Source organism: Nuphar pumila, chromosome 3, assembly GCF_984573655.1.
Source record: "Nuphar pumila chromosome 3, dmNupPumi1.hap1.1, whole genome shotgun sequence".
NCBI classification, from domain to species: Eukaryota; Viridiplantae; Streptophyta; class Magnoliopsida; order Nymphaeales; family Nymphaeaceae; genus Nuphar; species Nuphar pumila.
The window spans coordinates 81,349,043-81,374,667 of NC_143251.1; the positions used below are offsets into that span (position 1 = coordinate 81,349,043).

At 35.9% G+C, this 25,625-nt stretch overlaps 2 protein-coding genes across 3 annotated transcripts; both read left to right on the top strand.

The window, feature by feature from the left end:
- Positions 1–1,257: 1,257 nt before the first annotated feature.
- Positions 1,258–5,394, top strand: LOC149843088 (uncharacterized). Of its 2 annotated transcripts, none has more exons than XM_090001689.1 (3): positions 1,258–1,311; positions 4,038–4,497; positions 4,614–5,394. In XM_090001689.1, the coding sequence occupies exons 2-3, from the start codon at positions 4,052–4,054 to the stop codon at positions 4,627–4,629; spliced, it is 462 nt and encodes a 153-aa protein (XP_089857815.1). In that variant the 5' UTR covers positions 1,258–1,311; positions 4,038–4,051; the 3' UTR covers positions 4,630–5,394. The 2 variants fall into 2 exon arrangements, with proteins under 2 accessions (XP_089857815.1, XP_089857814.1); XM_090001688.1 differs by having other exon boundaries at positions 4,038–4,342; positions 4,946–5,394.
- On the top strand, positions 1,544–3,104 carry LOC149843089 (putative methyltransferase At1g29790). Its single transcript, XM_090000826.1, has one exon. The coding sequence runs from the start codon at positions 1,544–1,546 to the stop codon at positions 2,996–2,998; it is 1,455 nt and encodes a 484-aa protein (XP_089856952.1). The 3' UTR covers positions 2,999–3,104.
- Positions 5,395–25,625: the final 20,231 nt, after the last annotated feature.

The window sequence follows — 25,625 nt, forward strand, 5'->3', positions numbered from 1 at the left end:
ATATATATATATATATATATATATATATATATATAAGAGCGAAAACCTATCAAACCTACCCACTAAGACATTTTATCAAATTTTTGTATTTTTTCAAAATTCTGACCTTACATATGTGATCTATGTGATCGTTTTTATAGGAATTAGCTCTTGGAACATTTGATTGTGATGCATGGATAGGTTTTTCCAAAGTTTCAAAAATCAACGACTTACAATTTTCATAAATTTTTTAGGCTCCCAATACCATTTTTTTCATCCAAAATGCATGATCCAAGTATCAATTTTTAGTAAATCAATTATGTTGAACACGTCCCTAAGGTCATAATTTTGATAGAACACAAAAAATCTAATAAAATGCATATGCAGGGTTACATTTGCAAAAAGCCTTATGAAAATCTCTGTTTATACTTGGTTTACATATTTTGTTGCTTTATATATATATATATATATATATATATATATATATGAGCTTTCCCAATTTGGCTCCACTCGTTTAAGCTAAGGGAGCTGTTCACAATTCAGCTCGCCAGTTATACTAACCGATCACGAACAAGTTTGTGACAAGCTGAACTGAGCCTGGTCTCTAGCTGCTTGGCTTGTTTACCAATCATCGGTCCATGCTTGGTATAACAATATTTTCATGTTTTTTACAAGAAATTTTCTGGATCTTGACTAGGCTTTGGTATGAAATTTCACAAACCATACTCATTTCCGATCGGACCTCATGGATTTGACCGCGGTAGTTAATCGGACTCATTTTTTTATTATCAAAACCCTTATCCTATGACCAACTGGGGCTCCGCTTGTTTGGTTAGGGGCAGCTAGTACACGTCACCTTGTGTTGAGAAGTTGCAGGTTCAAAACCCAATGGTAGCTTGCCTTTAAAAAAAACCCTTATCCTATGGGATTCTTATACGGCCCGGATCGGGTCATAACCGAATAATTGCTCCCGTCGTTAAGACCGTTGGAGGTGTTGGAAAATGCACACACAGAACGTGTTTCATTCAGTTCACCATCAATTCCGGGAGCGGGTCAACCACGCATCATCCCGCGGCCCCGCCTACAATCGTGGTTCCATTACTACCCATACAGCATCTCCTCTGACAACAACGAAGACCTTATAATTTATGCAAAACGTTAAGGCTAGTTTCATAAAACCATTCACGAATTCCCGTTCTCGAGAACTAAAAAATTCTCGATTCTCTCAAATAAAGAATTTCCCGGCCTCGGAATCCCTAAGAAATTGCCAAACGCAAGCAATTTCTCTCTCTCTCTCTCTCTCTCTCTCTTCTGTTTTACTTGAAACCCTAGGTACGTTCCTCCTCCTCTTCCTTTATTTTATTCCTCAATTTTTTTATATATATCATCGTTCTTCATCTCATTATTTGCTTCTTGAGCAGAAAATATTGACTACTTTTTTTCTGGTGGATTTTTTTTTTTTTTGGCTTCAAAAAGTTTTTTTTTTCGTGTGAATGTGTAATGAGGGTTTGAATTAGGGTTAGGGTTGGGGTTAGGGTTAAGGTTTATTCTTCTGTTGTTAGTAATGCAGAATCCGAATCTTCTGCAGAGGTTTAGGGCGAGGAGAGGGGGGAGTTGGGTGATCTACGTGTTTGGGGCGTTTACTTTAGTCCTTAGCTTCGTAACATTGTCGAATGTGTTCTCTTTGAGCTTCGATCTCGGCGGTGCGGACGTTCTGTGCCACCGAGCGTATTTGAGGGAGGGGAGTGGGTCTCTCGGCAAGCCAGCCGAGCTTCGGAAGGCGAGGGAAGCCGTGGGCGTTGTTTTGAGGATGATTGGGGATGATTTGCGGTCGGTTCGGAACGTTTCGGATGATGTTTCGTCGGAAATGACGATCGATAGGGCCGGACATGGCTCTTTCCTTGCGGATGTGTTGGGCCGCCTGGAATCGATTCATAGGTCTTTGGGGAGCAGTGAGATTTGGGATCGTGTGGGTGAATTGTCGAAGCAGAAGGAGAGGATTGATGGGGAAAGAAAACAAGGTATGGATTCTGAGTTTTTCCTCAATGAGGAGATTAGGAAGTATGTAACAGTGACACCGAATAAGTTGGGGAGGAAGAATTTTATGGGAGCCAATGGGACATTCACTAGCATTGGCCATGCTTGTTTCTTGGTGAAGATGAAGAAAGATTTGGAGGAGTACATGGACTATGATGTTGGTGACTACTGTAAGGATGATTGGAAACTGGCTCAGAGGCTGATGGTACATGGGTGTGATCCTTTGCCGCGAAGAAGATGCCTTGCACGGGCACCTCCGTTTTATACTAAGCCGTTGCATATTAATGAATCCATGTGGAGGACACCGGATGATCGAAATGTGCGTTGGAGCAATTACATTTGCAGGAATTTTACATGTCTATCTAGCAATCGGGCACGTAAGGGGTTCTTCAAATGTGCAGATTGCTTTGATCTTGCTGGTCACGAAATGCCAAGGTGGATGACCAAGAGCAACAACTCAAATGCTTCGACGGATACAGACTTCCTTATATCCGATGTCTTGAGAATTAAGCCTGGGGAGATCAGGATAGGACTGGATTTCAGTGTTGGGACAGGGACTTTTGCTGCCAGGATGCGGGAGTTCAATGTTACAATTGTTTCGGCTACTATCAATCTCGGAGCTCCCTTCAATGAGATGATTGCCCTAAGAGGCCTCGTCCCACTTTACTTGACCATCAATCAAAGGCTGCCATTCTTTGACAACACATTGGATATCATCCATACAACACGTTTTCTAGATGGTTGGATAGATTTTAAGCTCTTGGATTTTGTCATATATGATTGGGATCGGGTTTTGAGGCCTGGAGGGTTGCTTTGGATAGATAGTTTTTTCTGTTTACATGAGGACTTGAATGATTATCAAGAAATCTTTTTACAGCTTAGGTACAGGAAGCATAAATGGGTAACAGTTCCAAAGCTAGATAAAGATCACAGTGAGGTTTTCTTTTCTGCAGTCCTTGAAAAGCCACTGAGGCCATTTTAATTAGATAACTGAATTTGTAATTTCCTATCTTCGTGTTCACTTTATTGGAAAAGCTCCCAACCTGCAGAGCTGTAGACTTGTTATCTACTAGTTCTACTTTTCTAACACTTTGTTTATGGAAGTGGCTACAACTTTTTGTTTGTCAAATGTACATATATATCTGTTATGTAGTGGGAAGTGAGTTGTGGGTGTTATTTTCTTAATCAGACCCTATAGATGTGTTTGGAATGGTTTACTGACTAAGAAACCTGCTAATGATCTAATTGTTTTAACAAAACTTGACTTTTTAATTGTGACATTTTGGTAAAATATGAGCCATTGATTTTTACATTCCTTTGGAAGCCTGTCTAAACATCAAATTAATATAATCTAGTATGTGTCCTCTACAAAATAAACTATGGAGATCACATTTGTATGCTTCACAATTCAATGCAATAGCTCAAAATCAATGGATCTACTGGATAGTAGGGTACTATGGATAGTAACAAGTGTATATATATATATATATATATATATATATATATATATATATATATATATATATATATATATATATATATATATATATATATATATATATACATATATATATATATATATATACATATATGGAAACTTGTAGGGGCAGGTCATGTTGACCAAATCTTACCCCATGGATGTGTTCAGCATGGTCAAAGTAGCAGGAAATGGCTCTTGGTCAAAGTAGCAAGTGTGAAGCCTGTCAGTTGATAATCCTTTGTTTGGCATAAAAAATTTGTTGATAATTATGTGCTGATATAGCTAGGTCATTTTGATCCACTTATGAAGCTATGCTAATTCTTCTTCCTTTTTTTCTCTTTTTGGGTTGGGAGTTGTTCTTGATCACTTTTGCATGTGATATGGATGCTGTTGGCTTGTTCTTTGTCACAAATTGGCAGTTATGCTCTTATCTTTTTAGGATATTTCATGTTCTTTTGTGAATTTATTGATGCTAAAATAATGTTCTAACTGACTTTTCCATTATTTATGTAAACTCTAAATTCTCTTTATGCAATGATAGATGACAGAACTGCGATGAGTTGTTCCGATGATGATACAGATGAATTAATAGTAGCAGCTGCAGCCATCCCGGCTGCTGCGGTTGCTAATGTTGGTGCTTGGTATAATGAATCTTTTCCATCAGAAGAACCATGTGAAGATTTAGCATTTAAAGATGAAGGTTTGAAGGATGATTTTTTTTATGTTCACGGTGTGCAATCTCATGAGGATCTACGGATGGATAAACCAGTCTTTAAGAAGCTATGCAAAATATTAGCAGCAAAAGGATTGCTGTGTAACACAAGATCATTACCAATCAAAGAGCAGGTATCAACTTTCCTATATATAATAGGTCACAACAAGCGCAATCGAGTTCTTCAAAAGCGGTTTAACCGTTCTGGTGAAACAATTAGCCGCTATTTTCATACGGTTTTGGATGCAGTTGCACTTACTCCACATTTTTTCCGGCCACCAAAATTCTGGTACCCCCCTTCGAAATCTTTAATGATCCTAGGTTTAATCAATAGTTTTTTTAGTATAATGGTCGTGGGCTGTGATTTTTACTTTTATCATAATCTCACATTTCAATTGTTTTTAGGATTGTGTTGGAGTAATAGATGGGATACATATACCTGCTGCAGTTGGTGTTGAGAGTTCCTTTTCTTAATAATAATGGCTTTTTCTCCCAAAATGTTATGGCTGCTTGTTCGGTTGATTTATGTTTCCAATATGTTTTGGCCGGTTGGGATGGGTCTGTAACAAACTCGCATGTACTACATTCAGCACTTACAAGGTCTGATAAACTTGTAATCCCTGAAGGTACCATATATTTCTCGCATGTAATTCATAAGTTGATAGTTTGTCACGTATATAACATAAATTCTTGTAGGCAAATAGTACCTCGTTGATGGCGAATGCTCGAACATGCAGGGTTTTCTTGCTCCATATGATGGTGTTCGCTATTGTCTAAGTGAATTTACTGACGATCATGCTCCTGAAAACCCAAAGGAGTTATTTAACTATCGCCATTCATTATTGCAAAGTTCCATTAAAGAAGCTTTTGGGGTCTTGAAAGCACGCTTCCCCATATTGAAGACAGAGCCTCTTTACCACATCAAAACACAGGTGAAGGTGGTCACATACGCATGAAGGCGAAGGATGACTGGATTTTTATGAAGTACAAGAGGAGGAAGAACATGGAGGAGAAATAATGGCCATGCCTGAGAACCAAGTGCCAGTAGATGCCAATCAAAAGATGGAAGAGGAGATTGCATCACAACTGCGAGACTCAGTTGCAAATGCAATGTGGAATGATTATATCCGTAATTAATCTACTTGTTCACGTGATTTCTTTTTCTTTCTGATATATATATATATATATATATATATATATATATATATATATATATATATATATATATATATTCCCTGATAGATGCCTCTTTATCGTCTGTAGGAGACTTCTGAACTTGACTATTTAATTAATGTCATCACATTCTTCGAGTGATGTGCATATTTTGCGTTGGGTTGGTTGGTGTATCATAAAGGAGAATGGAAGGTGGTCCAAGTACAGTTTGTGAGGCACTTGTATTTTCGTCGTAAATGTAGGAGAGATTAATCTAGTTAGTCTTATTTGGTCCTCCATCCTACCTGACAAGATTCAGATTACTGTTTTTTCCCTTTTATTGATGGAAAGATACAGATTACTCTTGGTGATAAGAAATTGTTGTATGGGCCTTGATTCCTGCACTCAGGCATATAATCATTTTCCATGCCTAGCTAATGTTGACTAGTGTAGGTTTTGCTTAAAGTTTCCAATATTTCACAAAATTGGCCAATGCAGTACTCATCAAGTTTGAACAGATGCTCTGAAACTGGCAGAATATTTGATAATGAGACCCATATTTCAAGAATTACTTATGGGCTCTGCTCCTTGTGCTGCTCTTTGGGCGCTTTCACTTGCACTTTGCAAAAGTGAAATTGAGTCGTTTTCTCTAGAGAATTGAAGTCACAGGGCCCTTTCCCTGTCAGACCCAGGTTGGGGATCTTTATCTAAAATGAATCTGAATTTCACGACCCAATTTTCGCATGCTTGCAATCAGGTAAGAAAATGGTTCTCCTAAGGGCCCATTTGTTTCAAGCAGTTTTCATATGAAAGTGTCATTGACGCTCCCTCCCCACCATGGCGTAAAACAATCATGCAATAATATTCATGGAAAGGTTCACCGGCAGAACTGCATAAATGGCCTCCAATAGAATCTGCGAACAGCAGGCATGCTCTCTAATCATAACTTCAGGATGGAGGAGTCTAAATCATGAATTGATGTCTATCATGTTATGAGCTCGTTCATAAATTATCTCCTAACAGCAAACCGAAAGAACTTTCAGACATGATAGAGATGTTACAGGAGACGCAAATTACAAGCAGCCAGCCTTTTGGCTTTTCTTATAGATTACCAGATCATCCCCCTAACTCCCGACATTGCTGACTTCCAACCATGCAGAAATCCTCAAGTTCTACAAATATGCAAGAAACTTTTGATGGTCTTGTTTGATAATGGGTAGAAGCCATCACTTTGGTTTGGATGTTGTGTTATGAGCCGAGAGTTGCCATGTAAACTCTGCGAATATGCTCATCCTGCCTATCAGGATTAGGGATGGCAGTGGACCGGGGCGGGGGACAAGGTCTCCACCCCCGCCCCTTTTCAAAATCCGAACCTTCATCCCCGCCTCCATCCCCGTTTCATGTCCTCCATCCCCGGTCCAAACGGGGGTGAGGCGGGGCCCTGTTTCCCCTTAGTTTATAGTTATCCCTTAAAGGATTGGGGACGGGGTGGGGGCGGGGATTGGGATGGAGACGGGGTGGGGCAGGTAAAAGTGTAAGTCCATCCCCGCACGGGGATAGATTTTAACCTTCATCCCCGTTTCATGCCCTTCATCCCCGGTCCAAACGGGGCGAGGTGCGGCGGAGCCCCGTTGTCCCCCGATTCACTGCCATCCCTAATCAGGATACTCTCTCTGGATGTCTTTCAACTTGAATGCTTTAAGCTGAACCACTTAGCCAGGTGTGTAGAGCCCTTATGAGAGTGATATGTAAGACTTTACTGCTATAGTTCACGAGAAAGCAAAGTCTCCAGCTAGGTTGCTAACATGTGATGGTGGTAATCCATCACATGAGCAGTAACTTTTTTGGCGGATGACCATAAACCATGTGCATAGTCAAACTGGGGTACGTGGCACTCACAATGTGGCATTTATGGCTAAGATTTCTGACCAGTCGTAGGCGGTTTATGATACCCATCAGCTAAGCTGATTAATTATTTTGACCATGATGTTTTCCCCCTTATTCATCTATTTCTTTTGTGGGTTAACAAAAGCAAAAAAAAACCTACCATGGTGATATAACACTGCTAGTCGATTTTAAAATTTAAACTTCCATCTCTCCAACGCAATAACGACAAGTCTCTCTCTCTCTCCCTCTCCCAGAGAAAGAGATAAATGGGTAAGTGCTTAATGAAATATGTTTAATGATACATGCTTAATGGGTTTTTCTGCTCCTTCGGTATTTTTTTTAGCAGTTCTGACCCCATAAATATGTTGAGCATGGTCAATTTAAGAGGAATCCGCACCTGGATCATGTGTTTTCGATGTAAAATGATATTTGGAGCCTTGAAAATTTACAAAGATTTTGGACAGTTGATTTTTTTAACCTTATAAAAATCCACCCATGTGTTGGAATCAAACACTTCAAGAACTGATTCCTATAAAATCAAGTACATAGATCACATATGTACGGTGAAAATTTAAAAATAAAATAAAATAGCCTGAAAAACTCATTAAGCATGTATCATTAAGCACCTACCCATTACTATATATATATATATAGGAATTGTACCACAATAATTTATGTTAGTATATACTTGATCATTTGCATCTTTAGATCATGTTTAGCATGTCCTATTTATTGTTTTCATGTGTTAAAGTTGATACAAACATGATGTTTTATATCATTTTTAAATCACTTTATCTTGTAGTGTAATAAACGTGATAAAGCCTCCTAACATAATAAACAAACCATGCTAAAGGCATATGTATTGTTATATATTTGGTGGTTAGGTCCATTAAAAAAAAAAGTATGCACACCATATGGTATCATAGTACAAAACCACCATATGAGCTCACATTTTATGCAGCGACACTGCATACTCAGCCTGCAACATTGTTGCCGCCCATCTCGCTGTTCCCAAGATGAGAGAGACCCAATTGATTTTATGTATAGGTTGTAACACTTGCAATTTTTTATAATTTTTTGAAAAATAAAGATGAAATTTATATCTCAAATTTGGTTTGAATTTCAATTTGAGTTTGAATAATTACAATTCTAATATTTAGATCTTAAATTAGATACTTGCATTTTAGTATCTGGATCCAGAAATGAACCCTAAAATAAAAATAGAATCCAAAGGGTGGAACACCCCTTTGAGGTGGGTCATCTTGGATCTTGGAGTCCAAAATAGAAGGACTCAACCAAGTCCAAGTCAATCCATGGGGGGATGTTCCTGCCTACTTTCTTTTTCCCACCTACTTTGCTTAGTCACTAAGCTTAATAGTTTCTTTAAATAATTATAAAACCCAGTTAGCTAAGATTGTAGTTGTTTTCTTAATTTGTTGAAATCCTAATTGGCTAAAAGTTGCTTTGGAAGTTTCTTTATTTAATTAGAAGACTTTTTGAGAAGGGTTATTAAAGCTCCCTCTCTTCTTTCTATCACACGCCCCTTCCTATCTCTCTTTCCCTCTCTCTCTCTCTCCCTCGTGCTCCTTTCTGAAAGAGAAGATCCCAAAGACGTCTTGGGTGTGTGGCGGCAACTCCATCTGTGGAGACAATATATTTTTTGAAAAATCATATCTTCTAGAATACTTGAGATCTGTAGTTGAAATTTTAAGGCATGTTAGTATGGATATGAAAGAACACATGGTTAAAATCTTAGAAGTCAATTTTTTACGGTTTAAAAATGAAAATTCAAAGAAGTTGGTCTAGAATCTATAATTTTCTGAAACATGTTCTGTTAAATAACATAAACAATAGGTGTTACGAGATTTTTAGTTCTCTGCTCGAATCAAATTAAATTCTGGGTTTTTGTGGACTTAAATCAAACATATCAAGTTACCCATAGTAAAAATCTTAACATCTAATTTATTATGTATGATTTATTATTGTTTTTTCATTAAAGAGACAGAATTTGACAAGATTGTTCTATAAACAGAAAACAGTCTGTGTTATAGAAATTTTAACTCTTGATCTATAATGAGTTAAGGTCTAGGTTTTTTCTTATATGCATGTAACATATGTAAGCACCTTTAGTTAAAAGCCCAAATATTGATTTTTTATTGGAAAAACATATTTGGATAAGATTGTTTTGGGAACAAAAAACAATCTATGTTATAGAAATTTTAATTTTCTTAATCTGTAATGAGTTAAGTCTAGGTTTTTTCTTGTATGTATTTAATGTGTGTAAGGGCCTTTCGTTAAAATTTCAGAGCTTAAATCGTCATGTATAATTTATGATAAAATTTATAATGATATAAAATTTTGTGTTTTCACTCTCGAATTAGGGGATTGTTGTGTTGAATGCATGAAATAATTTCAAAAGTGAACCAGATGAACGTGTGACATACTGATGTACAATATGTAGGTCTACTGAGGTATCATGCCATCTTTTAATAAAAAAATTAAATGTAAAGATATAAATTTCTGTCATGATGATATAATGTGGAGCATAATGTTATTCTGTGTGGCATGATGCTATAATATACAACATGATGTTATGATATGTGGCATGTAATTAAATGTGCAATGTTATAAAAAATATGCATGCATATGTAAATGCTCATGAGTGAACAAGTGGTTTAAAAAACCAATGTGGTGCTATAAGTGCATAAATATGATATGTGGCATATGATTGTGGTGTGCAATAAGCTATGAAAAGATGCATGTACACGTGAATGCTTATGAAAGAGCAAAGGATTTAAAAGAATCAATGTGGTGTTATAAGTGCACAAATATGATATGTGGCATGTGATTGTGGTGTGTAATAAGTCATGAAAAACATGCATGTACACATGAATGTTCATGATAGAGCAAATGGTTTAGAAGAACTAATGTGGTGTCATAAGTGCACAAAGTTATGAAAAATATATGTGCACACATAAACATACCCTAGAGCAGTTGGCGAGGGTATACATGCTCACTTGGTTTAAAGGTACTGGGGGCATATTAATGAGTTATTAATATAAATATACTAATGAACTGTGTAACTATCATGAATGGGTGATATGATATTTTTGTCAAAAAATACAATGTTTAAAAATTACCTCAGAACGAATCAGGGGTTGGCCAAGAAGGGCTAAATATGGTATGGAACATGTGATAAAATGCAATAAACATTTGCTTTTAATAAAAATGACTCAATAACCCATTTAGTTTGTGGCTTACCATAGGTAGGTGGTATATACTTCGATGGACCACGTTAAACGCTTTTCGAGTGAGAAAACTCATTTGGTTCCTAGTCCTCAGAGCTTACGGGGCCAAACTATCATTGTTGTCCTAGGAGGGTATGTCCATGTCTTTTGCAGAAGTTTAGGATGTATCCTATTTTTATTGACCACTGGTAGAATTTCTCTCAGTCATGATCTGCCTTCAGTGGATCTGTTTTAGTAAGTCAATCAAAAAATTTAAAATACATGACATAACAAACAACTGAATGATCTCCTCTGATTCGATGACTTATCCTGTGTGTACCCGTAGGAGTGGTAATCAAGAGAAAAAAGGTCTCATATTTGAGCAGATTTATTTTCTGATAAACATGTGCTGAAAACATACGCTTAATGAGTCAAAAGCTTAGTCATTGATATGTTGCATGAATTTATTTTCTATAATTGTCCAGTTGAATGCCTTCTAATTATTATGTTGCATTTTACTTGTTATGAAAGGATGTATATGATTTCATGTATGTTTAATTCTGTATATACATGCATTATTATTGTGTTCCTACTGAGACTCAATGAGGTATGTACTGTGTAACTATTATGAATGGGCAATATAATGTTTTTGTTAAAAAATACAATATTTAAAAATTACCTTAGAGCGAATGCGAGGGTAATTAGTTAAGAAGGGCTGCATATGGTTTGAAACATGTGATAAAATGCAATGAACCTTTGCTTTTAATAAAAATGACTCAATAACCCATTTAGTTTGTGACTTACCATAGGGAGGGTAGGTGGTATATACTTCGATGGACCATGTTAAACTTTTTTCTAGCAAGAAAGCTCATTTGATCCCTAGTCCTCAGAGCTTAGGGGGGCCAGACTACCATTGTTGTCCTAGGGGGTATGTCTACATTTTCTACAAAAGTTTAGGATGCCTGTTTTTAGTGACCACTGATGGAATTTCTCTTAGTCGTGAACCGCCTTCAGTGGATCTGTTTCAGTAAATCAATCAAAAATTTTAAAATACATGGCATAACAAACAACTGAATGATTTCCTCTTATTCAATGACTTATCCTGTGTGTATCCGCAGGAGTGGTAATCAAGAGAACGAAGGTCTTACATTTGAGCATATGTATTTTTTGATAAACATGTGTTGAAAACATGTGCTTAATGAGTCAAAAGCTTAATCATAGATATGTTACATGAACTTATTTGCTATAGTTGTCCAGTTGAATGCCTTATGATTATTATGTTGCATTTTACATGTTATAAAAGGATGTATATGATTTCATGTATGTTTGATTATGTATATACATGCATTGTTATTGTATTCCTATTGAGACTCGATGAACCTGACTCCTATATTATAAACATTCATGTAATGAGTAAAATAATTGAACTGATAACGGGATGCTACAAGCGGTGCCAAGAACCAACTATTTTAGTTAAGAAATTTGTTATGAAAAACAATATATTGTTATTAAGACTTATTATTTTGTTACAGGTCTTAGAGTTCAAAATTTATAAATAATTCATTTAATTGATGAACATTTTAATTTGGTTCATGAATTGTATTGTCTCTTTTATATCTTGAATTAAGATTTCTGAGTTTAAACCAATTCACGATTTGAACCTAGACCCAAGTTCTATATAGGAAATGGATCTAGTCCCATGATGAGTTTGAATACTTGTAACCTGCCCAAAATTTTAACTAAAACCAAAATGAATATTTTTGTTGTATATATATATATATATGGTTATATTTTTTGGTTAAAATTTTGGGGCGTTACATAGGTACTGTCAGTAAGGGGGTAATATCTCAAAAGAAAAACATGGGGAGAAGACTTCTATTGAGGTTCTCTTGCATTTTGCAATTACCATTAACAACCACTCTTCCCTAATTATTATCCATCTCCGACCACAAACATGATGTTTTATACCATTTTATAGAGGAATGTTTGTTACCCTCGTGGGTAGAGGTGTCAACGGGTCTCATTTGGTTCAGACTCATGTGGAACAAGACTTGGACTAGATTTTTGGGTATGGTATTGGGTCTAAACCTAGGTCTAATTGGGTCCACTATAAGAAAAACCATACCCAAACCCGATAAGAACTACATGAACCAAACCGAGACCATACTCGATAAAACCATATTTTTTATCATTTTTATATTAGAAAATTGTGGGTCTTAATCGAAACTCGGGTTGGGTCCAAGTTTGGTATAAAATTTCATAAACTATACTCAAGTCCATGTATTAATCAGACCTTTGGGTCTGTACCTGGGTCTTAATCAAGTCTTAAGATATATATATATATATATATATATATATATATATATATATATATATATGATTAGTTTGTCATATAACATGTAGAAATTCATTGTAATTGACTGATTTGAATAAAATTAATTTGGATTATAGGATTCTCAGCCAATTAATTCAAAAGAGCCAACATCCTGCATGTATTATTTTCATTAGAACTAAGCACACCAATGGGTTTTAATACTAGTAGAGGAAGCGAAAGAGTTTTTGGATCAAATGCATTTTCACAAATTCTTGGAGATCACACTATAGAACATACAAACCTGTATAACAATAATTAACAAAGATTAATACACAATATATATCAAAATATAATATGTAAGTATAAAAATAATTATAAATTAAAAGTTTAGGTATAATGAAAGAATAAATACTTCCAACAATACCAACATCCCGACAAGGCTTTTTTCTTCTGCTCCTTGTACTACTCAAACTTGCATACAGGTGTGCAAGTGCAGTAACTGCTTATGCGTATTGATCTACTCAATCCATATCTTCCAACAGTTCGATGTACAATGCATGAACTGACTTTCCACCAATATCGATGAATAAGCATGAACCAAATAAGTATAGCAATAATGCTCTCACCATCTTATTCGTCCTACTACTGCCCTTCTCTCCAACACATGATAGTTTTGCCTTCATTCTCCTCGCCTTACTGGAATCATAATTACTCCTATTCCCTGAAAACTTGATCTTATCGACTTTGAATACACCATCATTTACTTGCAAATAAATATCACACAACTGCTTTAGATTTTTCTATTGTTGTCCACTAACTGGTTTCCCATGGCATTTTAGTCTGGTTATTCATGCCACGTCCATCAATGTGATGGTCATCTCAAGATCTCTGAACTAGAATATGTTGGTTGTCAGATTCCAAAACTGTATAATGAGCTCTAAGAGGGGGTCGATCATGCAACGAAGAGGATTGGGATCGAAGATTGGTGGGTCCTCGCATGTCACATGCCGATTGCGCTACATCACTTCGCAGGCTGAATATGAAAAATGTAAGAATTGTTGTTGATATTTTGTACATTTTTAATAAATGAATGTTTGTAGGCCTAACCATAAAGAAAATGTAGGTAAATTGGTGTCCCTGTGAAGGCACATTGGAAGAGGGAGAGAATGCTGATGTGGCTGATATGGCTGTGAGAGCAAAGGACATCGATAGGAAGGATATTTGGATGCACAACATAAATGAAGTTGAACACCAAAGGGTCGATCAGTAGATTGGGTTTGTTTAACAACCAACTAGTTGCCCTCACGTAGTTAACAAATTTCTATTGCATGACACAATGGATTGTCCCATGGTATTCCTCTCAGAACTTCAAGATTGTTGTGAGGGCGGTGAAGACATCATCGTATCATCTATGAAGCGTGCTACCAATGATGATTTTATAACCAACCAGCAGGTTGCTTGTTCTTCAATGGCAAAAAGGGTCTTTTAGGGAAAAAAGAAAGCTTGAGAGAAGCACAAAAATATTGTAAGGTAAAAATCTTTGTTACAGTATATGGATCACAAAGAAATCCTTGTTCAAAAATCTTTGTGATTCTTAATAGTTCGATCCCTATGTGAGGCATCTGCATAATTTGACTCTAAATATTCTGAATATGAGTCACTCTGAGAGTTGTAAGGTAAAAATTGTATGTGCATCTTTTCCTCCATGTGTTCCCAATGAACAATGGGATCTTTACCTTGACAACCACGAGTTTGCTTGAGCCATCTCCACCAAGTGGCAGCTTGACCCTTCAATATAAGGCCAACTAATGCTACCTTCTTGTGTTCAGGAACTTCCCATAACACCAGATTCTCTTTGACCCTCCTTAACCATTCTAAAAATTCCTGGGGATCACTTGTTCCTGCAAATTCAAGCATTTCCCAGTTTATTCTTCTTGGGGTGACACCTAACCTACTCACATATGGGCGTTGAGATATGTCATATTTGTCATCGGAATCAAACAGATTGATATTTTGAGACCAATGAGATTTATGAAATTGATTTCTATTATTATTGTGACTGCACCCTTCTTGTCGCCAAGCCATGATGACCAAAACCCTAAAAAAAAAATTAACAAACAACGAATGACAACTATGATTCCCTAAACCATGTCAGATTAAGAATCCTGATAAACCTCGCTCTTTGACTTCTAGACCCATGATCGTGTCAAAATAAGAAACCCAACAACTTGGCTCTGATTTCTAGACCCACGATTATGTCGGATTGAGAAACCTGACATCTGGCTCTGATATCAAAATGATGTGGACTTGGTAAGAACCGATCCACGATCTAAGATCCAAACGGATTTCAATACACGCGAAAGCTTTTTCACTAAAATGAGTCTGAATAGGACTCTAGGAAATAAGGTTTTTGAGACCCGTGCACTCTATTTCAACAGAGGCAATCCAAAGGAAAGTTGTGCGTGACTGACACACCCTTCCAAAGAATCTGAAATCACTAGATTTGGATGAGAAATGTCTGCTCCATAGACTCAAATCATGATTGATAGTCAAATCTGTGACAGGCTCTTTAGATTCGGTGGATAGCATGTTCGGAGAGGTTTTCAACTCCTCAGGTGATAGAGTTTGTGAAAACTCTCAACAGATGAACTGAAGGTTAGACCCTGACCTTTTCAGAAAGCTATGGCTCACAAAATTTGAGCAATCCTACGCACCTCTACTAAATTTTAAAATCCCTGATGAACTAATTGCTAACTAGCCTAACCTGCTAATTGGGTTTTGATTGGCCACATGAAACACCCCAGATTCAGGCATGCAGATAAGGGTTTTAGAAGAAACCTCGAACAACACTATTGTGTGGATGAATGTCAGCTAATCATACTAACTTTTAGATTTAGAAATCTCATGGTAAAACTCGAGATATTCAAAAATTATAAAACCATATGCAGAATTCTATAACAGGAAATCTCATGCTCAATTCTATGGTAGATACAGAAAGATCAAATCTTTTAAGTTACTTACATTATGAATCAACAGAAACAATATACATGAAAGTTACAGACCATTGTCTTAGCTTTCCACAGAATCAAAGAAATCAAAGTTTCATGAAGGAAATCGTGAGAAATCTCCAAAATACAGAACATTGTTCACAGTGTTCTAGATAGGACAGGGTTTGATAGATTCTGTCTGACCGACTGCTTGATAGGGATTTTCTAGGATCCTTCTGGCCAAATAATCCTCAACCTCAATAAAAATGTTGTAGGTTCGTGTCTTAGCTTTCCAAAAAGCCAAAGAACACCAGAATTGAACCAGTATCTTAGCAGATGCAGTCAATTCTTTGGAGTTGTCTCTGACAACTCCAGAATCGGAATCCGATTTTTGACAGAAACCGAGTTTAAGCAACCCACAACGAGCAGGATTATAAAACAAACTTTGAGAGCATTTAATAGCATAAAATCTTAGAACATTCATTCAATCAATCATAAATAAGTTTCTTGCAGATTACAATCATCAAGAACAACAATAGAACAACACAAAGACAATGAAACTAAAAAAAAATGCTAAATACAAGAAAAACAAGAGTAGAGTTTGTTTATCTCCTTTGCAACCACGAAATGAACACAAGCTTGCCTTCAATGGTAGACCACGATCAACTTGATGTCTCCAATGTCTCAAATACTAGCACCAAGCTTTTCAAACCTTGATCACACAACCCGCTCAAACGCACAACCACACAAGCCTTTGCATCACCTTCTTCCTTGATGTCATCAGCAGGGAACTTGTCAGGGACTTTAGTGGCATAACTAAGTCGAACCAAGCCAAATGATAAGCAACAAACTTGTAGAACATGATCTTAGCTTTTCAACAAGTTAAATATCATACAATTTGGACCAGTATCTAGGGAGATATGATCAAAATACTGAGACTGTGTTCACCCTTTAAACATCATCTTCCCCTCACTCATCACCATTTCGATTTTTTTTCATTTTTCTCAAAACAACAACCACCAGACCTCATGGTCAACCACCATGAGGGTCTTAAGCTCTCAAAAAGGTATCATAATGCTGCCGCTCACTTGCTCCAATCATGCACAAAGGGAGGTGGACTTCCCCAAGTCGACACCTACTTGCCCAATGCATGGGTTCCTTTCAAAAATGACTATCATTGCTTCTCCAACAGACCCTTTGGACCTCCTACGATCAAACTGATTCAAAAAGGGGTTATATGTGTCCAACCCAAAGTGGTGCCAATTAGGGTTTGGGTTGATTTGGATCTTGGATAAGATCCAAGATCCAAATGATGTTTTTGCTCCAAAAACCCTTCACGATATTGGGTTTCTAAATAAAAAAAAACTACTCTGAATACCCCATACACCCTCTAGTGCCATATAACAATCCTACAGAGCACTAGAACTATCCAGATTCGTAGAATCTAGCACCTAAAAATAAAAATAAAAATAAAAATTACATAAAATACAATACATAAAAAAACATAATTGATTCCAGACATACAAAAATAGAATCAAACATAGAAATGCAATTTCTGAGAAAACAAAATATCTTAGAAATTAAAACATGATATTCAAAATGGATTTGGATACGTGGAGATCCAATTGGACCGAGATGGTTCTGCATGATGGGATCTGCCACAGATCGTATCCCGGATCGGATCTGATTGGTTAGATATGGATTCAACTTTGCCTTCAATGTGCAGATCTTCAGGATGCTCTGCATCAGAATTGACTCTTGCACTTGAAGAAATCTACATGTTGAAGAATATGGCATGCACTCAAGAGGATATGATATGTACTCAAGCTGGCATTTTGGAGAATGCAAATGAGGTTATCGTTGAACTATGATCATAGCAATCACAATATCCTCAATCGTAGAATTCATTTGATTATTTTTTTTTATTTTTTGTATATATTCTTAAGATCAACATTATAACTCATTCATTACTCACTGATTTGTATATAATGTTATTTGAATGATTCTATGAATAAATTTTTATATAAAGTTATTAGTTTGTCATTCATTTGTATATAATGCCATTGATTGAATGTTTAAATGATTTGATTATAAAACCGAAAGCACTCTTAAATGTTTAAACTGAAAGCATTATTGAATAGTTTGTATATAATGTCATTGTTTATATGTTTATATTTTTGAAATCATTTGAATGTTTAAATTATTTGAATATCTATTTGCTTACATTCACTATTATTTTGGTGAAAGCAGATCAGGTCATGCTGAACATGAGCTTTTTTGCTCATGCCAACATTGTGATCATCTGTTTTGTATTTTGAAAAGTTAAAAAGTCAATAGAACAATTATATGCTACATGGCATTCATCCAAAATGCAAACAAACATCCATGATGTTGGCATAAGCAAAAAGCTCATGTTCAACATGACCTTATCTGCTTCCTATTTGGGTTGTTATATGTGAAAATCCATAGTGTGGTTTATATATTATTATAAAAAATAAAAAAATATTGCAAATTTATCATAATTTCGCAAATATTTAAGTATAATATTTGTGATATCTGGAGATTCATAAACAACTTCATGCAAGACCGTTCAATATATACAAAAAATAAGATATTTTTAAAATTAGTGGTAAGTGTTTCATAAATATATATATGCAAAATATTAATGTATATGTGAAAGAGTAGATATTTGCGATTTTAGTGGTTTCAGTTTCACCAAGATTTCACAAATAATTTATATGAGTTCGTAAGGTCTAAATTCGCTTAAAAAAACCTGCAATTCTGAATTTAAGTGGGTGTTGGACATATTCAATGAGATGTATAATTTTATCACAAAAAAGGCCTAAGTTCACAGTTGTGAAGGGTAAAAGTATTCTAACGACGTCGTATATTTATGATTTTGGACATCGAAAGAATATAAGAAATTGTAGGGTTTCTAGATAATCAGATCAAATTACACGTACAATATGGTCATTTTCTGATGAAAAAGTATATGTTGGTTAAGTAACATAATACAATATGGTGGTAAACACTTTTGTTTGCATAGATCTAGCCACCAAATGGTAAATCTAACCACTTCGGTAGTTAGGTTAATTCAAACAAGAGTATGTACCACCATATGGTATCATGGTACAAAACTATCATATATATATACACACAAAAATGTGTAGGTGCATGATCACTTTCCGCCAAATAACACCTTTAGCCACAACTTTTGTTGTCACTAAAAGTCTCAGCACAGAAACACTTTCGATGAGTGTCCAAAATTATCATGCACCTATGCACTATATATATATATATATATATATATATATATATATATATATATATATATATATATATATATATATATATATATATATATATATATATATATATATATAGAGAGAGAGAGAGAGAGAGAGAGAGAGAGAGAGAGAGAGAGAGAGAGAGAGAGTATGGAAAAGTATATGTTGGTCTGTAATATGATATCATATGGTGGTAAACACTCTTTGTTCAACATGATTTAATTACTATATTAGAAATTTTTATCACGTTTAATACATTATAAGATTTTATTTTTGAGATAGTGAAAATCAACAACTCACAATTCATGAAAATAAGGGTAGTTTAAAATATATAAAATATAATATGAGTAAACTTTTAACACATGAAAGTAATAAACATAATATGTTAAAGATAATTCAAGTGTTAGATTTTTCTTTTGGAGCTTAGATCTATGTAAATCAAACGTGTACCACTGTAAGCTATGGTGGTATAGTACCACCGTGACTATATATACGAAAGAAATTCAAATTGTCTCTTTCAGGGTGGATAAGTCTAGAAGCAACATCATGTATCAAAATCTCTTGGTCGTCCTTTTGTCTTCTTTTATTTTTTTATTTTTTGAGAAAAATGCTAACCATATCAATATATTTTGTGCATGTTTTTGAATTTGAGGACTGACACAGGACGCATCATGGATCCATACAAACTTTGAATCTGATAATTTTTTTGTTTGAAAGAATGAATTTGAACCTGAATATCAATGTCTCAAATGGATGGTACAGGATGGAAAATCCATTGGTTTTTCTACCCTCGAAGAAAACATTTTCATTCAGTACATTTGATTTGGCTTCTCTTTTAAAAGATACACGATTGCATGTTTTTGGTTTTTTCACTTTGAAAAAGTATGGAATTGACTATGGAGAGGAGGAGAGTGGTGTGTGTTCTCCTCGAAACACAAATTCACGTGTTCCTGTGTGTACGGAGGAATATCTTGGGACCCGCGATAATTCATATGCCAAGGTTGCCCACGATGACTTTATAATAAAATAACATATAAAAAAGGTAGATATGCTTTTGACGGAAATGTCCTCCCGTAAGATAGATATGTGTTGGATGAAAATGTCCTCCCACTCCCCATAAATAGATTTGCATGTTTCGACTTTATTTTTAGCTTGTGTTACAACACATGACCGCCTTCTCATTCCTGCCTGATGAGTTGTAGAGCCTGATTCATAGATTTTTTTCCTTACAGAAAGGGAGTCTGAGGGTTCCCCTCAGCGTGGATCCCGCTGCGCAGTCAGCGGGCGGGGGCCTGTGATCGTCGCAAAATTTTTTTTCGTCTTCCCTTCCTTGTGGGAGAGAGAGGAAAATGCTTTTCGCGATTCAAACTTGACCGGATTTTGGAAATTGTTTTGAAATAATCGCCTCTGTTTTGAAAATAGCGGGAAAATCCTTAGGATGGGGCTCGACCTGTCTGTACGAGGTTTGACCGTTCCTGCCGCCTTTAACAGAGGTAATCGAACCAAAGACCAAAATTGTGCTTGACTTAGTTAAATCATCAAAATCGTGTTCTATCCTAAATGCATAGAGAATTCAGGCATGTGCTATGAGATTTTGTAAAATGCACATTAGAAAAACATGATGTATGCTTAAAAAACATTTGGAGTTGAAAAGCCTTACTCAGAAAAAGGATGAAAATCAATCTCTCAGGAAACTCAGATGAAAAGGTTTTGAAATCATGAGAAAATTTATGAGATTTTGGTGGTTGAAAATCCTGGGAAAATAGAAGTAATTCTTAGGAAAAGGGTAAACATTCGAAGGGAAAATGCTTGTCAGGGAAAATTCCAACTTTGAAAACTTTCTTTGGAAAATGATTGAAATTCATTGAAAAACTCTTTGGAGAAGGAAATTCAAAACTTAGGAAACTGAAATCTTGAGAATCTTAGCCTTGAAATATTTGAAAATCGATTTTGATTCTTGGGAAAGATGAGAAAACTCCTTTTGAAAATGAATCTTAAGAAAATAACATTTTCCACGGAAAATCACAGGAAACTTGATTTGAAAAATCCAACTTTGAAAATTTCAGGAGTTTCTTGAGAAATCGATTTCCATGGAATGAAATCTTCTCGAGAAAATCATGAGAAAAACAAATGATATCATGATGCAGATGATTTGAATGAATGAATGCACTTTGAAAAGATTTTCTGAGGAATTTGTTGGAAAAATGTGTATTAAGTCAAAATAAATCCTTCACATTCTTGCTGTGGCCATGAATATGTTCAGAGTTTATTTGAGTTAATTCACAATATTTTGAAAAATTGGAAATATGATGTGCAATTTGGAAGGTAGCCTAAGAGTGTAGGCTCAGTGTGACTAGTAGAAAGATGATGGATCTGGGTCTCGTCCATATTTCGACTAGAGCCGTAAATATGGACTCCACCGAGTTCATCAACTCCCTAAGAGTTGGTGCACGTGTCATTCGTGTACATCCATAGTGCTTTTGAAATAAGATGCATGAATCATGTGATCAGAATGTTGCAGGAATTCAAACTACATGAGATGCATCCTAATCTAAGCAGAGAAAAGAAAATATTATTCCAAATGTACACTTTGATTATTACACAGATGACGTAAAGCAAAAATAAATAAAAAATTCAACTGAAGGCGCCTCCTCTAAGCTTTTCTGCAAGTGTGGGTTAGTATAAGAGAGACAACATACCAAAAGAAAATGTCGCACTAATGCCAATGTATCAATAATCATGCCTACAATACAACAGAAATATGTATTAATGACAATATGAGGCCTAAAGTGTATATGGGATGCTTACCAGATGCCTAGATGTTAAGTTGAAGTGAAAGAGAGACACACGCATATATATACACCTAAATGCTTAGGTTTATGGTAGGGGAAATGTGTATGTGGACCATTAGCCGGCTCATTAAATAAAGATTACAGGCCATATGACGTAGCCTAGACAATATCATAACTATAATGCCCTTATGTTACAACATTCGTGACTCTACTCGGGCGCACATCACAACTGCCTCTTTCTCATACTCATAATAGCTTCAAATGGCTACTTACAGCCTGCCCATACCATAGTTAATCATCATATCAATAACATATGAATGGCAGCAATCTGGATTTACACAGTGAATCAATACCTGCAATTAGGAAAACTAATTGATGCACATTAACTCTTTCACTAACGAATTGTTGAATCATGCAAAATGGATCTGAATACACATGGAGTGAATCTAGACGAACTTAGAATCCAAAGAGGCTATAAATGGTGACAGTAAAGCAAGCAAAAGATCTACTGCCAAAAAAAAAAAAAAAACTGAATGAAATTATATTGCAAATTGAAGAATAATATACAGGGCATGTAGCAGGTTTATCAAAAGTCTATCATGATAACTCAGTTTCTGCAAAAGGGATTATGACTGCATACACGTTCCACATACTTTCTTTAGGCCCTTTTGATAATGAAACAAAGAAACCCTGCAATAACTTGGGACAAATTTGCAATGTGTATCTAGATGTAAATAACAACATGATGATATGCTAGCAAAGGCATAGCCCTTACCCAACATACTATAGGTATTAGATGACCTCAAAGATAAGATTAACCATAGATGTAGAAGAAAAAAAATCGTACAGCAGGAAAAAAAAAAACAAGCATGCTAATATGAAGCACTTGGATACAAATACAAGAGATCCTGAGTAACATTAGCTAAAACAAATGTGACAACATGCTGGTAACATATGAGAGGGAAGCTATCGGCTGTAGTGAAAGACGTGGGTGAGCAATGAATCTTACTCAAGTAACTATTAGTCACAGGCTGCCCTGTGTAAGCCAACACATGGTACACATGTTCAGATAAAAGGAAAATTTTCTTTTCCCCTTAACTCAACCAGATTTTGATCAGATCATTGTAATCGATTGAACTTTCACCGAGGATTACAATCTCAACAAGTGCTTCCTCCTCCCCTGTACAATTAATATAAAACCTACCTGATGGATTTATGACAAATAAGAGGAAAAGCCACTGAAAACTAAGAGGCCGGGGAAGGTCGGCTACATTACAAGGAAGTGCTGGATGTAGGGCAGATCTCGTAAATGACTATGTTTAGGCTGCCCAGGAGGCTTTAATTAAATGCTAAAAGGAGGAAAATTTACACAGGCCTGGCGATTTTAAGTCATTGGAAATGCACTATTGGAAGAGATAATAAAAGTGCCTACCAAAGCATGTGAAGACTGTTGACGCAGCATGAAATGAGGTGTTCTAAGTAGCAAAATGGAGATTAAAAATGACTCCGGATGTAGTGCCTGGGTTAACAACACTCATTTAATATACGATATGCCCTCAGGGACAATCGATTTAGGTAGTGGTATGCAGTTTCTTTCTCAAAATTCTTTGACTATGCAGAAAACGATGAAATGCAAGAACCAGTGAAACATAGGAAGACTGAACAACCGTTACTTAAAAAAAAAAGTGTAAGAAAATGGTGAAGACAGCAGGTTTATAAAAAAAAAAACTTATAACAAAAGGGGTCATGCCTGAACAGAGGACTCGACTAAGCTTAATTCACTACACAGAAGCCGAAACATGTGTAAAGTCTTTATCCTTTACACAATAGATTTCAAATGCTCAGATAAAATCGAGGATATGTTAAAAGTGATAGGGCAAACATAGGTCTGAAAGCTGTAAGTTGATACCAAAGCAAGTCAAATAAGCATCATATAGAAGGTGATAATTCCATTAAAACATGTGATTTAGGGGAATCGTTAAACCCAGGCTTTTCAACTGAATTGAGAATGCCATTGAGAGGCATTTCAGTTCTTGACATATTGACTAAACCACCATGTAAATCACATCAGCCGTTTGAGATGGGTTTACCACACATACGGCCTAAAACAGATATCGGCTTCCTGTAGGTTCAAGGTAAAGTGTAAAGAGAAGCCTTTACCTTGGCAAAGAGGAGGCTGTTGTTGGCGTTTCCTTCAGAGGTGAGTCAGGCTTCAAAAAGGGGAAGGAGGACCACACGCTCCTCGGTTACCCCTTGAGACTTCCTTTTGCTGGCTGATAGAAGGAGCCGACTATCCCCAACGCAGGAGAATGAAGGGCTCTTTTAACCCTTGCTGAAAAAGATAGTGAAAAGGGGAAGATGCAGAAGGATTCAGAGAGGCTTGCTAGGGAGAGAGGAAATCGGCATTCCCAGATCCCCCTTTTTGGTGATCCAAGGCCTCTTTTTAAAGATCCGGAAGACTTTCATCCAAAAAAATCAGCAATTTTGAATCTTTTCACCTAAGCTTTTGGAAAACATTTAAAAAATTTTAAACGGAATTTTGAAAAGCATTTGAAACTCATCAATTTTTGGAGAAAAAAGGGGAACGACTGGATCCTTTTGACGAAGGCTCCTGCGTTCACTTTACCTAAAACTTAGGTAAAGTGAACGGCTGGGTAGTGTTTTTACGGTGGCTTCCCTTTTGGGGGCTGAAAAATAATAAATAAAACAAAAATAAAAAAAAAGTGATAAAAATGAATTTTGTTTTTTTTTAAGGTGGTGCCACCTCACTGGATTTGAAATTTTTTTGAAAAAAGTTTGTTTTTCTTTGCAGAGCACTCTAGCGGAGTGCCACCTACGTGGGCCCACTAATTATTTTATTAAATCAAATGAAAGAGTTTTATAAGTCGGTGCCACTCCCGATTGGGCACTGTTTTGAAAATAAGAGAAATTTTTGAGAATTTGAGTGTGACACCACCTCAAGGTGGGCCCCACATCACTTATTTGAAATAAAAGCCAAGTGAGATTTTTGGAATTTTCATAATAGTAAGCTAAGTTTAGAAAACACGAAGTGAACTTTGGTTCGGTTTCAAAACTTAGAAGAAAATGGTTCTTCAGGGTAAAATTTAGAAAGATGCGGAGAAATTCAGAGCCCTTTTTGTAAAAGTTTGACATAAGGTCTTATGAATTTGAAATTGTGTCCCCCTCTTTTCAACTAACGAAATCTTGAAAATCAATGTCAAAAACTATCCAGATCGTTTTCTTGAGAAAACTTTCGTAATTTGGAGTCTTGGGGGTAAAATGGGAAGAATTGGTAATTTTAAAGACCCAGGGTTTTAAAAAAATCAATTTTGAAAAGTTTAAAAATCAAATCTGATTGACAATTTTGAAAATCAGGAGTTTTGGATCTCAAAATGACATACTGTGCAGTGCGGTGATATGCAATGCTATGCAAAGACATGTTTCCTGAAATGCCCCTCTGAATTAGGGATTGGAAATTCTAGCTTCTTGTCAAGAATAAGATTTTGAGATTTTGCAGTTTGAAGCTATTTCTGAGTCCAAATAGAGAAATTTTGAGATTTAGGAATGAAATTTAGGACTTTCTGCAAGGCTCAATCTCAGAAAATGACCATTTTACCCTTTTATTAATTCTGGAGAACTAAAATGTGATGATTGGTGGAAATGTCAGGGAGGTGAGTGAAAATTTGGGGTGTTTACAGATGCCCCTCTTTGCTACTAAGTCGGCTCGTGATCGAGCTTAGTGGCAAAAAAAAAACACTCCAAATTTGTGGG

What these genes read in the sequence shown, in the direction of transcription:
- LOC149843089 (XM_090000826.1), top strand. Translation starts at nt 1,544, where the DNA reads ATGCAGAATCCGAATCTTCTGCAGAGGTTTAGGGCGAGGAGAGGGGGG.
- LOC149843088 (XM_090001688.1), top strand. Translation starts at nt 4,052, where the DNA reads ATGAGTTGTTCCGATGATGATACAGATGAATTAATAGTAGCAGCTGCA. An exon ending in CATTACCAATCAAAGAGCAG is followed by an intron (nt 4,343 to 4,945) that starts GTATCAACTTTC and finishes TCGAACATGCAG; the next exon opens with GGTTTTCTTGCTCCATATGA.